At 37.1% G+C, this 14,840-nt stretch overlaps 1 protein-coding gene across 1 annotated transcript; it reads right to left on the bottom strand.

Moving 5' to 3' along the window:
• Nucleotides 1–1,651: 1,651 nt before the first annotated feature.
• LOC107596036 (PR domain zinc finger protein 14-like) lies at nucleotides 1,652–5,776 on the bottom strand. Its single transcript, XM_016286635.1, has 8 exons — nucleotides 5,227–5,776; nucleotides 4,958–5,008; nucleotides 4,698–4,858; nucleotides 4,275–4,542; nucleotides 3,925–4,127; nucleotides 3,193–3,294; nucleotides 2,334–2,553; nucleotides 1,652–2,090 (listed from the first exon to the last, which is right to left on the bottom strand). Exons 1-8 carry the CDS (start codon nucleotides 5,774–5,776, stop codon nucleotides 1,939–1,941), a joined length of 1,707 nt encoding a protein of 568 aa, XP_016142121.1. The 3' UTR covers nucleotides 1,652–1,938.
• Nucleotides 5,777–14,840: the final 9,064 nt, after the last annotated feature.

Raw genomic sequence — 14,840 nt, 5'->3', positions numbered from 1 at the left:
ATCTATCTGTCTGTCTGTCTGTCTGTCTGTCTATCTATATCTGTTCTGTCTGTCTGTCTGTCTATCTATCTATCTTTCTATCTATCTATATGTCTGTCTATCTATATCTATACTGTCTGTCTGTCTGTCTGTCTGTCTATCTATCTATCTATCTAGTCTGTCTGTCTATCTATATCTATTCTGTTTGTCTATCTATCTATCTATCTATCTATCTAGTCTGTCTGTCTATCTATATTCTGTTTGTCTGTCTGTCTATCTATCTATCTATCTATCTATCTATCTAGTCTGTCTGTCTGTCTGTCTGTCTGTCCATCTATATCTATTCTGTCTGTATTCTGTCTTTCTGTCTGTCTGTCTGTCTGTCTGTCTGTCTGTCTGTCTATCTATCTATCTATCTATCTATCTAGCTATCTGTCTGTCTATCTATATCTATTCTGTCTGTCTGTCTATCTATATCTATTCTGTCTGTCTGTCTATCTATATCTATTCTGTCTGTCTGTCTATCTATATCTATTCTGTCTGTCTGTCTATCTATATCTATTCTGTCTGTCTGTCTATCTATATCTATTCTGTCTGTCTGTCTATCTATATCTATTCTGTCTGTCTGTCTGTCTATATCTATTCTGTCTGTCTGTCTGTCTATATCTATTCTGTCTGTCTGTCTGTCTATATCTATTCTGTCTGTCTGTCTGTCTATATCTATTCTGTCTGTCTGTCTGTCTATATCTATTCTGTCTGTCTGTCTGTCTATATCTATTCTGTCTGTCTGTCTGTCTATATCTATTCTGTCTGTCTGTCTATATCTATTCAGTCTGTCTGTCTGTCTGTCCATCTATATCTATTCTGTCTGTCTGTATCTATTCTGTCTGGCTGTCTGTCCGTCCATCCGTCCATCTATCTATCTATATCTATACTGTCTGTCTGTCTGTCTGTCTGTCTGTCTGTCTATCTATCTATCTATCTATCTGTCTGTCTATCTATATCTATATCTATTCTGTCTGTCTGTCTGTCTATATCTATTCTGTCTGTCTGTCTGTCTGTCTATCTATCTATCTATCTATCTATCTATCTCGTTCAGATTCAGCGTCAGAGTTGGTTGTTCTTAAGATGTCACGTATAGAGTTTGTTGTTTTCATGATGTTGCATTTAGTGTTTCTCCATTCATTTCATCCCTTATCAAATGACTTATTTTGTTTTAATGTGGAAATCTGTTGTATTTCGTTTTATAGTCTTATAATTGATAGTATTAATAATATGGAAATAGCATTAAAATTAACGTTTAATAAATATTAAAAAGAGAATATTTTTGGACAGTCGAATATTTCGTTCAATTTGAATTAAAAATCGTATATGGAAGCAACAAATCGCACAGCTATTTTAAAATCAGCACAAACCCTCATGACTCACTTTCTCAATTTTCAGAAAGTTGCAGGCAAAACCAAAACATTGAAATAATAACAGATTTTTCTTGTATCATACATTTTAATTTTCAGTTTGCAGACGTTCCGACACACTAATATCTGAACAGCAGGTACAGCTTATGAAAAAGACTGTACAAATAGAAAAGAGCGATAGCTAACAGGACAATCAACAACAACAACAATAATAATAATAATAGTTAATAATTGTAATATTTTTGTCTTTGGTTTTATTAACGGTCTTTGGTTGTGCAGATCACTATTACACGCCGATATAGGCCTATTTGCTTTGAGCTAACTTTAAAAAGTACAAAAACACGTATTTCTCAAGCCAAATACATTTTAATAAATAGCACAAAAAAAACAACATTTAAAATAATAAAATTAAAGCGAACATATTTTCTTAGGGGACAGGCAGGCTAACTACGTTAAATCAAATACACAATAGCAAATAACATTGACGTAAGACATCTTTCCTGAGAAAAGGCGGAATAAAAGAAAGAGTCAGACTCATGAAGCATTAGTTCCAGGGTCTGTACTCGGAGGTGATGCTGCTCATCCCGGGAAAAGAGAAATGGTCTCCCAGCTGTTTCTGCGGATGCAAAGAATCTATGGGGAAGAGCGTGTTTTCGTTTCCAGGAAGAACAACAGTGCTGTCCAAAAGTGGTCGTTCTGAGGGGAGAGAGTTAGGTTTGATTAGATAAGCCTATATAGCCTATTATGTTAATAAATGGCTCATGTGAATTCAACAAATATATATAGGCTATTAACATCATTAATATTTAACCCCTTAATCTCCCGTTCGGTTTCAAATATTTTTACACGTCGATCATTTTCAGTCCTTTTCAAATTTCAAAGTCGTCTGCTACTTAGGCTAAACGGAATCCCGGGAAGCAGCTTAAAATGTCCTCGTACTTTTATGCGTCTTCATGTGAGATTTCAACTCTTGTGCTCCTTGGAAAGTGGTTCCACACACATCGCAGGAGAAGGGCTTGTCTTTGGCGTGCGTCCGTCGGACGTGGCTGTCGTGGGCCGCGTGAGAGGCGAACGCTTTCCCGCAGTGTTTGCACTTGAACGGCCGCTCGCCGGAGTGCTGGCGGATGTGCGTGCGGAGGATGCTGGAGGCCGTGAACGCCTGTGACATTCAAAAAATACGTGTTCATATTCAATAATGGTAATATACACACACTACAAACTACTTTAATATCTCAATGTGGACATCCTGTTGACATATTGTATATTACTACATTTTATTATTAATATTATTAATATGCTAGGCCTATAAAACAACAACAACAACTAATAATAAATTACAATAAAAACCCTCACCTAAACCTAACCATTATATAACCCTTCCCGATTTTTTTAAACATTTTTATTAAGCTATTATTTAGTATGTTTATTCTGTTGGCCCCTATATAGGTAAACCTGACTCACATACAATGGGTAAAACTGTCTCTGGCAGTACACAAACAAGACAGAAAGAGTGGCACGACCACTGAAAGGCTCTTAACGCACGCGTAACTCACCCTTTAAGAATAGAAGGAGACGAGTTACAACAAAGCGACAAACAAACTTTTGTCTCTTTGAGTGTCACAAATTAAAGCATAATCCTCATGCACAATGCACTGGAGGCGCATCTGCCATTAATTGGCACGTAAGTGTCTTCTAAGAGTGCGTCCAGCGCTAATGAGCGCTCAGATGCACCGTGAAATTAGTCAAATCCTTAAAGCAGTATACTTTATTGGAATCCATGTGAATAAGCATTACTCACCTTGTTACAGTAAACACATTTGTAAGGCCGCTCTCCTGAGTGCACGCGCATGTGTTTGTTTAGACTGGAGGACTGCGAGAAACTTTTGCCGCACACGGAGCACTAAGAGGAAAAAGAGGGACACGGATTCTATTCAAGACTCAGGATGCTGCATCGGCATGGTTAAAAGCTTTTCGTTAACGCATCCGGGTCATTTCTCGAAATGGGTGCTTTTGTGTCCCTCATTATTATGTGTAACAAGTGACTAACATCAGTGTTATGGCTGGCAAAAATAAAATAAATGGTATTTATTTGTTTTCGGCTGTCATAGCAATTCTAATTATATCTGGATTGAAAAAAGGAAATAAAATCTCAAATTACTTGGACATAATATATTTGTTCACATTTTACAAAAATTGTATTCTCATCTTATGTGTCAGTTCCTGCCATTTCCGAACCCCTTTTATTAAAATGATGCTATAATTTTGTTTAAATAAATAAATAAAAAACATAAATATATATCATCGTTCCAAAATGGAAAAGGCATCAATTTCGTTGAAAGACCCTTATACGTGCATATACATACAAATTATTAATCAAACAATTTTAAATACGTTGAGTATGAGAATATTAGTAAAATTGCAATGTTTTCCCTTTTAGGCTCCGGTTTTGTGCAGCTTTTCTAAAAGGGAGCTGTTCTTTCAGCAAAAAAAAAAAAAAGTCTTCAATGAATCAGAATGAAGATATATTTACCTTATGTGGTCTGTGTTTTTCATGCACATGGAGAATGTGGATTCGGAGCCGGTCTCTCTTCTCGAAAGACCTGTTGCAGAGGTGGCAGGGGAACTTCCTGTCGCCCTGATCCACGCAGCGCGTGTATTTCAGGTGTTTGTCTCTGTAGTACTTGTAAGCAAACACTTTACCACAGCGATCACACTTGAAACCCTCTCCAGAGTCTGTAACGAGGAAACACAGGAATTTTAGCAGTTTGCAAACACACCTGAACATATTATAATCTTTCTATAAAAACAACAGAACGTATTGAGCTATAAATATCTATCTAAAGAATTATATAAGATGATACATTTGCATTACGCACATACCCTCAGTTGATAGCGGGTCAGTGTCATCAATAAACTCTTTGAGGGTGAGAGGAATACCCAAAAACTGCACATAACAGTCTCCATACCAGACCAACAGTTCTTGGCTGGCTCGGATCTCTTTGCAGGCCTCATAGTATATCTGTCCTTCACACTGGACCGCAATCAGGTTCTGCTCCTCGGGAAAGCGCGCGCACTTCACCAAGGACATCCAGCTCCCTGGAGCGCCTCTTCCATCCACAAAGTGACTCAAGCGGCCGTTCTCAAAGATCTTTGCATAGGAAGAAAAAATATAGCTTTTATATAGCTATTTCATATCAGAAAACAGATATATGCATTATGTCAATCGTGTGTTCCAGGCAGACGTTTTATACAAAATCTGGATTTCAATTATAATTTTTGATTTATTTTCAATTTGCTATTTACCTCCCACATGAGAGTGTTGTCATCATAGGTTTTGATCTCACTTGTGTTCACTAGTTTGCCCTGAAACGGTCCAAACCTGGTGCCTTTTGAAATTGTGCTTTTATCAGCAAATACTCCACAATGGGAAAGGCTTCCACAATTAGTTTGGAGAATCGATAAACCTGAAAAATTCAAGACACACTCCATGAAATTGCCAGCTGTAAACTTCAGAGTCAGACTAGAAATTCTCACGAAAGAAAGAAAGAAAGAAGTTAATTTACCTTCTGGGTGTTCAAATCCTTCGGTATCAACAGGTAGAAGATAACGATCAGCTAATTAATTAAAAAAACATGAGTTACAAACACAATTCTGGAAATGAAACATGAAAAACTAGAAGAATGTGGCATTTAAACAGAATGAAAGGTACGTTAATTGTACTTGGAACAACGTAAAATAATACATGCTGCCAGATTTGTTTGTCTGCTTGTTTGTTTTTTTCAGCACAATAAAATTGCTTTGTGCTATATAAATTCAAATGACTATTATATACCTGTTCTGGGAGGAAATGATAATCCAGATATGGCATGTCCAACATTTTGCCCTTGTTTTTTGGAATATCCGTACAGGACAGTGAAGAGGTCTTCCTCTGTAAAACTGTAGGTGCGCGTGTGTTCTGGCGATGTATCTGCGGCCTGCAGGCAGCTGAAACTGTCCTTAACCGGAGAGGATGAAGCCGAAGAAGACTTTCCACTGGACGGGCTGCTGAACTCGGACGGACAGCCGGTGCTCTGCTCATGTCCGTTGTACATGCTTTGTGACGGCTGCGTGTGCTGGAAATATGGCATGCTGGACACGTTGAGAATCTGCTCATGGAACGCCGCGGTTTGATGGCTGTTGTGGCTAAAAATAGTCGGAGTCCGGGCGAAGTTAAACGGCATGATTGTCTGTGCGTCGGTCACCATGCGGCCCAGAGACTTGAGCGGATGGAAGATGCTGTGCGCGCTCTTGAGGACGTCCGCGTAGTGCGCGCCGGGCATAGACGGGTAGACAGCCAGACTCCTGGCCCTCACTGCGGGGTGACTGGAGAGAGACACCGACATCGCCACAGCTGATGAGGGGGGATCCGAGGAGAACTTCACTTGCAGTTTGTTTTCAGTACTGTAGACTGTAAAATATTTTCATTAATATAGAAATATCTTTGTTTCCATCCCATTTAAAAAAAAAAAAAATTATAAAAGTAATTTCTTCTCGATTTTAGGAGTTTTCAGATTTTCGTTTAGATTTTCTCCATCTGTAGCTTTAAAACTTGCAGTTTGGCACAACTTTCATACTAATTGTATGGTGTTTTCTTTAAGTGTGTATTGACCTATTTTGTCTTAGTTCAAAATGAAAGCAAAAGAAGCATAATGAGACGTATTTTCACTCTTAAAAATAAAGGTTCTTCAACGGTTCTTTGCAAAAGTTCAGCGAAGATCAAGAACCATTTTTATCTGGTTATCCCAATCTTTATTTTTAGGAGTGTAGACCTACTGAGCAAGTAAAAAAATTCCAACACAAACAAACAAACCAAAGAATACGACTTTCTAAATAAACACATTTTGCCTGCAGAAAGTCAATTTAAAGAAATGTTTTAACATGCTTTTTAAATTAACATAAAAACAAAATGATCTCCTCAGAATGACCGCAGAGATTCAAAATCAAAAGTTTCCAATATTGCCTACTTTTTTCCCCGATTGGCCATTTTCTAAACTGATCACTAGACGGAACTGTGCGCGAACGCGCCACTACACTCTTAAAAATAAAGGTGCTTCACGATGCCATAGAAGAACCTTTTTGTCTAAATGGTTCCATAAAGAACCTTTAACATCTGAAGAACCTTTCTGTTTCACAAAAGGTTCTTTGTGGCGAATAAAGGTTCTTGAGATTATAAAAAGGTAAGAAAGAGATGCTTCTTTAAAGAACCTTTGACTGAATGGTTCTTTGTGGAACCAAAAATGGTTCTTCTATGGCATCGCTTGAAGAACCTTTTGAAGCACCTTTATTTTTAAGAGTGTACCAGAGACTAATGAGGGTAGTGACACTACAGTTTAAGAACAGAGGGTCAGCAAGAAAGGTTACCATTAATGAAGCCTTTCCAACTCTTTTAAAAAGCATTAAAGGTGTCATGCGCCATAGACTCCTGACCTCAGCTGGTTGTTGCACATGAAGAGTGGGCTTAAATCCATAATGGTAATGCAAAATAAAACACACATATAAGTTATCTGTCAACAAACCTAGAAAAATATTGTTGAGTGAAATGGTTTACAAAATGTTCTTACCATATAGCGACTTGTGCAAGTCCTGAGATCCTCCTCTAGTGTTTGCGTAACTTTTGACTTGGCGGTTCCGGAGAGATGGCCTGAGGTCTTGTGTGTGTGAAGCTTGAGACAGGTCTGGAGACATATGGTTGAGTGGAAGAAAGCTACTAGAGAGGGGATGCCTTTCCCGGATCTGTGCTGTCATTGGTCAGTCCTGGGTTCATCCTCTGGGAATTGCACTTTAACACGTTGTAGCAGCGCTGAACCTCCTCTCAGCTCTCTTTCATATGCAGCACAGTCTCTAATGTGTTAACTACTGCAGGCGCACTGTTAACCGCTCCTAACCGGGCGACGGTGCGAACGGCACGAGATCAGTTTAGAGGCTCTTTGTGAAAGCGAAAGTCATCAGCGGCACTCATTTAATAGTGGGACATGAACATGAAGTTTCAAAACAGACGAAGCGTCTGCGGTAGATGATCTCATTCCGTGAAAACGAAGTTTCACAGCACAATTGACACCTCACAGCCAACTGTGCTTTATACATTACAACAACAAAAAAAAGCAAAAGGTAAATAAAGTCTGGGTGCAGGATTCCAAACTTTAACACAATTATACATTTTGAGCAAAAACATAATTGTTCTAACTAATAAGCACAATAACTATCATTGTTATGAATTATTTAGAATCTTTGGTTCTGCTTTGAGTCACATTTATTTTGTAGTTTTGTTTGAGTTTTTTTTGTTTAGCAAAATATAATAAAAATAAAATATTAAAACTTTTTAGGTTACCACAAATAACAACAAAATATGTTGTATTATTATTATTAGCAGCAATACTACTAATAAACTTATATAGTATAATAATAATAATACTTATTAAATAAATTGTTTACAAATTATAAAAAAAAGTTCTGTGGGTTCAAGGCAACTTTCGCATTTTTTTTTGTTTAACAAAAATATTTCACTAAATAAATAATTATTAAACCAAACAAATTATCAGGATACCACAAATGATTATCTCCAGGAACAGCGGAATCATAGAGTTTTTATTCTATTCATATAGATCCCGTTAAGTGTCTCATATATGCAGAGATACATTCAACTAAATACGTGTATTGTCAGACTGGAAGAAGTGTTAATAAATGTGTTTTCTGACATTCTCTTGAATAAAACACAAGGTCTTGATTTTTTTTGCCGTCAGTGTATATAATCTTAATTTTACATGGGAAGAAACGTTATGTGGCACTTTTTATTTTTTGGCGCTTCATCCATTTACTGATAAAAACAGGCAAGCGCGCCTGTATTATTAATTCAACCTTTGTAATTATCCCATAACAAGGATTTCCAGTTTTTTTTTTTTATCTATAAAAGCTTTCATAAAGATATATGCATCACACAATCGAAATGGAAAACATACGCCGTGAGAGGTTTATAAATGTTGCAATAACAGAATTCTTTATTTACAATTCAATTTGATTCAACATCAAATAGCATCAGCAAAGCCATATTAGTTGACAACTTGCATAACTGTATTTAAATTTCTCTCGGTATATCTAACTTTGCATAAAAGGCTCACACTAAGATTACACACATCACTCTTAAAAATAAAGGTTCTTCAACGGTTCTTTGCAAAAGTTCAGCGAAGATCAAGAACCATTTTTATCTGGTTATCCCAATCTTTATTTTTAGGAGTGTAGACCTACTGAGCAAGTAAAAAAATTCCAACACAAACAAACAAACCAAAGAATACGACTTTCTAAATAAACACATTTTGCCTGCAGAAAGTCAATTTAAAGAAATGTTTTAACATGCTTTTTAAATTAACATAAAAACAAAATGATCTCCTCAGAATGACCGCAGAGATTCAAAATCAAAAGTTTCCAATATTGCCTACTTTTTTCCCCGATTGGCCATTTTCTAAACTGATCACTAGACGGAACTGTGCGCGAACGCGCCACTACACTCTTAAAAATAAAGGTGCTTCACGATGCCATAGAAGAACCTTTTTGTCTAAATGGTTCCATAAAGAACCTTTAACATCTGAAGAACCTTTCTGTTTCACAAAAGGTTCTTTGTGGCGAATAAAGGTTCTTGAGATTATAAAAAGGTAAGAAAGAGATGCTTCTTTAAAGAACCTTTGACTGAATGGTTCTTTGTGGAACCAAAAATGGTTCTTCTATGGCATCGCTTGAAGAACCTTTTGAAGCACCTTTATTTTTAAGAGTGTACCAGAGACTAATGAGGGTAGTGACACTACAGTTTAAGAACAGAGGGTCAGCAAGAAAGGTTACCATTAATGAAGCCTTTCCAACTCTTTTAAAAAGCATTAAAGGTGTCATGCGCCATAGACTCCTGACCTCAGCTGGTTGTTGCACATGAAGAGTGGGCTTAAATCCATAATGGTAATGCAAAATAAAACACACATATAAGTTATCTGTCAACAAACCTAGAAAAATATTGTTGAGTGAAATGGTTTACAAAATGTTCTTACCATATAGCGACTTGTGCAAGTCCTGAGATCCTCCTCTAGTGTTTGCGTAACTTTTGACTTGGCGGTTCCGGAGAGATGGCCTGAGGTCTTGTGTGTGTGAAGCTTGAGACAGGTCTGAAGACATATGGTTGAGTGGAAGAAAGCTACTAGAGAGGGGATGCCTTTCCCGGATCTGTGCTGTCATTGGTCAGTCCTGGGTTCATCCTCTGGGAATTGCACTTTAACACGTTGTAGCAGCGCTGAACCTCCTCTCAGCTCTCTTTCATATGCAGCACAGTCTCTAATGTGTTAACCACTGCAGGCGCACTGTTAACCGCTCCTAACCGGGCGACGGTGCGAACGGCACGAGATCAGTTTAGAGGCTCTTTGTGAAAGCGAAAGTCATCAGCGGCACTCATTTAATAGTGGGACATGAACATGAAGTTTCAAAACAGACGAAGCGTCTGCGGTAGATGATCTCATTCCGTGAAAACGAAGTTTCACAGCACAATTGACACCTCACAGCCAACTGTGCTTTATACATTACAACAACAAAAAAAAGCAAAAGGTAAATAAAGTCTGGGTGCAGGATTCCAAACTTTAACACAATTATACATTTTGAGCAAAAACATAATTGTTCTAACTAATAAGCACAATAACTATCATTGTTATGAATTATTTAGAATCTTTGGTTCTGCTTTGAGTCACATTTATTTTGTAGTTTTGTTTGAGTTTTTTTTGTTTAGCAAAATATAATAAAAATAAAATATTAAAACTTTTTAGGTTACCACAAATAACAACAAAATATGTTGTATTATTATTATTAGCAGCAATACTACTAATAAACTTATATAGTATAATAATAATAATACTTATTAAATAAATTGTTTACAAATTATAAAAAAAAGTTCTGTGGGTTCAAGGCAACTTTCGCATTTTTTTTTTGTTTAACAAAAATATTTCACTAAATAAATAATTATTAAACCAAACAAATTATCAGGATACCACAAATGATTATCTCCAGGAACAGCGGAATCATAAGAGTTTTTATTCTATTCATATAGATCCCGTTAAGTGTCTCATATATGCAGAGATACATTCAACTAAATACGTGTATTGTCAGACTGGAAGAAGTGTTAATAAATGTGTTTTCTGACATTCTCTTGAATAAAACACAAGGTCTTGATTTTTTTTGCCGTCAGTGTATATAATCTTAATTTTACATGGGAAGAAACGTTATGTGGCACTTTTTATTTTTTGGCGCTTCATCCATTTACTGATAAAAACAGGCAAGCGCGCCTGTATTATTAATTCAACCTTTGTAATTATCCCATAACAAGGATTTCCAGTTTTTTTTTTTTATCTATAAAAGCTTTCATAAAGATATATGCATCACACAATCGAAATGGAAAACATACGCCGTGAGAGGTTTATAAATGTTGCAATAACAGAATTCTTTATTTACAATTCAATTTGATTCAACATCAAATAGCATCAGCAAAGCCATATTAGTTGACAACTTGCATAACTGTATTTAAATTTCTCTCGGTATATCTAACTTTGCATAAAAGGCTCACACTAAGATTACACACATCGATGCGGATGAACAGAGATGTTTATGTGAGAAAACTGGGGGGGAAAAAATACATCTCAGGAGCACAACACTGTAAGCTTTCTCCAAAAAGTCCTTATAAATTACATATTGCTTCGATTTCCCATTGCATCATCTTCATTCTCACACATAACTGAGAAGGTAAAATCCAGACTGTACAAATAATAAAACCCACAACTGATCGCAAACAAAACATGGAAAATGAGCAATATTGAGACTGGAGGAGAGAGAGAGAGTGCAGGTGCGTGAGGGAATGGAGAAAGAGAGACAGGTATGTATGTATCCAGCAATAGAGGAGCAGTAATGAACTGGGTCGATCCTGTCAATGATTCACTATACAAATATAATACAGACAACTTTTGTAATTTACAAGACAGTAAAACAGATCTAAGGCAATATGCTAAGTGTTAGCATTTCAAGGTTGTTGCATTTAGCTCTAAGAAATTGGCAGACTATACAAAAAGACATTTAAAGTCTCAGAAAAAAAACCCCAAAAGGTAAGGTAAAGACAATTTTAGGAAATTCAATAGCCGTTACAATTCCATTTATTTCTGTATTTTAGGACAAATGGCTCTTTTTGCACTAGCACTGATAAAAAGACTAGAAAACTCTGCACCACCTTCATAGCATGGCTTATATTTATTTCAAAATCTTGACAATCTTTGGACTTTTCAGAGGGTAGTGGTAGGCTACATGTGCGACCTCAAAACTGGCTATTCTCCAATATGATAGTATAGATGCTTCTGGATGGCAGTCCTTGTTCAAGGCATCCAACATTCATCAAAATTGTGATCAAAAAAGCTTGGAATAAAGGAGTACTCGATTTAGTCGACAAATGTTAGCAGGTTCACTGGAATCGATTATTAAATCAAGTTTTTATCCCACACGAGAATGCAGGTGTTTCTCAAAGGACACAGAAAGTTTTGAATGGTGGGCAGAGTGACGTTTCACCCAAACAATGTGAAATCAAATTTGTATTTACAGCGTTCAAAAGGAAAAGCTAAAGCTATACCAAAACACCAGGTAGACAGGCTATATTCGTACACAACCACGGCACCTTCAGCGCATAATGACAGAGCTGGCCGTTGCAAACCTCAGTTGCTGCTGGTACATACAGTATATACTTAATAAAACATGTAGTAGCCTACCTCTTTTTTTTTGTTTGTTTTGTTTTTTTAACACACCAGCTTGAACACAGATGACATGGCGATATTTTCAGCGAAAGCTAAAGCCTGACAATCTAACCCCGATACAAACCGTGTGCAGACATGAGACGAAAACGAAATGAAAGGTATGTTTAAGTCTACTGATCAATTCAAAGGCAAGGAAACTTGGCTTCGTCATCAAATAGGCTAGAAAACACAAACTGTATTGCGTAGCCTACATTACAGCGTTAAGAGTTTGCGTGCCTGGAGTGACCGCTGATCCAAATCTGAACCTTTGATCCGGAGGTTTTCAAGACGGCGAACATTAATGTGAATGTAGGAATAGCCACGCAAAACATAAACGCTGCTTTTTTTAACATTTATTAAAAACATTTTTTTGGCTACACCAGAACTAAAACCTGCTTTTCACTGAGGAACAAGTAGATTTGGACATCTTGTTTTTGTCTTTCTCAAAATAGAAACCACAATAATAATAATAATAATAATAATAAAAAAAAAAATCTATCTTTAATACTGAGTTTGAACCGGGGAGCATACATGTGTCTCCTGAAAAGTCCTGTACAAAAATTACAAAACAAAACAAAATAAAATCTCAAGTAATATTTATTGCTTGTTGTATTTTCTTACACACACCGGATTCTGCTTGTACCTATAGCGTCTGGCATGAAGCATGTCACTCCACACAACAAAGAAAGCACGCTTCAGTGTTGAGTTTATGGCTGTGTTGGGTTCCTCCGGTGGGGCTCCCGGCTAAAGGCTTAGAAGCAAGCGAGTATCTGTACACTGTACACACAGAACCCTCCCAGACCCCCACCCAGGAAAGAAGGACCACCTCACCCCAGCTCCCCTTCCTTAGTACCATAGGAATCAGCACATCCTCATCTTCCCGCCAAACGAACACGCTCGTCGTGAGAAATTCGCCCTCATTCCAGAAACAGTTAAGACCAGACTTTGAGGGGAGGAAGGGGAAATATACCGAAAAACTAAATAAAAAATAAATATAATACGAAAAAAATTCCCCTCCATTATTGGTATTTACAATCTACCAGCATTTCATTTTACTAACCACAACTAAACAAAATCAGGTTCTCTGAAACTACTGGACCAAGGAAAACAAAATCCATAGGTATGTTGAACTTTTTTCTTATTCTGAGGCAATTCATATGCACTCTGAGAGATTTTTCTCTTTCTAACCGATGGTTTATAAAGAAATCTACAATGTTATTTAAAAAAGAAACTATACATTAGAATAAAGCTTAATTTAATACACAATAAACCTCTTGACTAAATTAATTCTAATTTTACAAACCATCATCTGAATTCTCATAATCTATATGTAGACGCTTTTTCAACATCATTCTATGTTTATTTGCACTGAAAAAAGAAAAAAAAGAAAACAAAAAGGCAAAATGGCTGAATTTTGAGCGTGGATTATAAATGCAGTCTTCTTGCCTGTTTTGGAACGTCAGATTGGAAAGAAGTCAGAGAGAAAGATGGTTGGGCAAAAGAACGTCTTCTTAAGAAGAGTCTGAAGTCCAGTGGACGAACCAGGAAGAAAGACAGGGAAAAAGAGAGTGAGGAATACATTCATGGGAGACAAGGATTCCGATGCCACTGTCACAGAGTCTTTTCAGGAGAGACCTAAGTCACACTACGGTGAATGCAACGGAGCAGACTGACGGAAAGGGCTTGCAGTGTAAGTACGAGACAGAAGGCCGTGCTCGACTGAAGGAGGGGCGGGGGATTCTAGGTCAAAGTGTCAGAAGATCAAAGTGTCAGTGTGTGTGTGTGTGTGTGTGAGCGAGAAAGAGAGTGAGGCAGAGTGTCCATCCCCTCTGAGCTCCAGTACCCCTGATGCATCCTCTAGAGATGTCCAGTAGGGGGCAGTAGACAGGCTCTCTAAAGACCCCTACAGCCCCGATAGCAGCTTAAACAGCACAGCATCACTCCAATCTCTCCTTGATCACGCTGCAGCTGAAAATCACTCATCAAACATCTTCAATAAACTTGGTTTACTGTATTGGGATGTCGTCTGCCCCGGGTCAACAATACTTCTGCTGTGGGAAAGAGAAAAAGAAACCTGGCCTTAGACTCAAAACCATAGAAGCATATTTTTCACAGAAATAATATTTAAGGTAGTTTTTTATGCCAGAGTGTTCACAAAGTATATTCATTAACAATAATTGAGTTATATGGTCAAAAAAGAAAAAAAAAATGTTTGCGCTTAACCGTGTTTACTAAGTGTCCTGTGCTCTATGCATGAGTTTTGATCACTGTTTACATGGAACTGAAAACCTAAAATAAGTGGTCCTATAAAGTGATCATCAAAAGACTTCACTGATTTAACTGCTTGATTCATATGGAGTCACTTTATGATGCCTTTATAACCATTTTGAATCTTCTAGGTTTCGGTTACCTGGATTTTCAATGGAAGGACAGAAACCTTTTCAGGTTCCATTAAAAATGATCTTCATTTGTGTTTCGAAAATTTACCAAAACCTTATGGGTTTGGAATGACATGAGGGTGAGTAAATGACATTTTTCATTTTTAGATTAACAATCCCAGCATTAATCATGGCAAACCATCATCTGAATTCTCATAATCTATATGTAGACGCTT

This window comes from Sinocyclocheilus grahami, unplaced genomic scaffold, assembly GCF_001515645.1.
Source record: "Sinocyclocheilus grahami isolate Dianchi unplaced genomic scaffold, SAMN03320097.WGS_v1.1 scaffold213.1, whole genome shotgun sequence".
Classification (NCBI taxonomy): domain Eukaryota; kingdom Metazoa; phylum Chordata; class Actinopteri; order Cypriniformes; family Cyprinidae; genus Sinocyclocheilus; species Sinocyclocheilus grahami.
This window is presented reverse-complemented; position numbering and strand designations above follow the sequence as displayed.

Bases quoted from the DNA above. Each gene is read 5' to 3' on its own strand.
- LOC107596036 (XM_016286635.1), bottom strand. From the start codon at position 5,776: ATGTCGGTGTCTCTCTCCAGTCACCCCGCAGTGAGGGCCAGGAGTCTG. The intron at 5,009-5,226 runs GTATATAATAGT...TTAATTAATTAG, and splicing joins ATCATTTCCTCCCAGAACAG to CTGATCGTTATCTTCTACCT. The intron at 4,859-4,957 runs GTAAATTAACTT...TGAATTTTTCAG, and splicing joins AGGATTTGAACACCCAGAAG to GTTTATCGATTCTCCAAACT.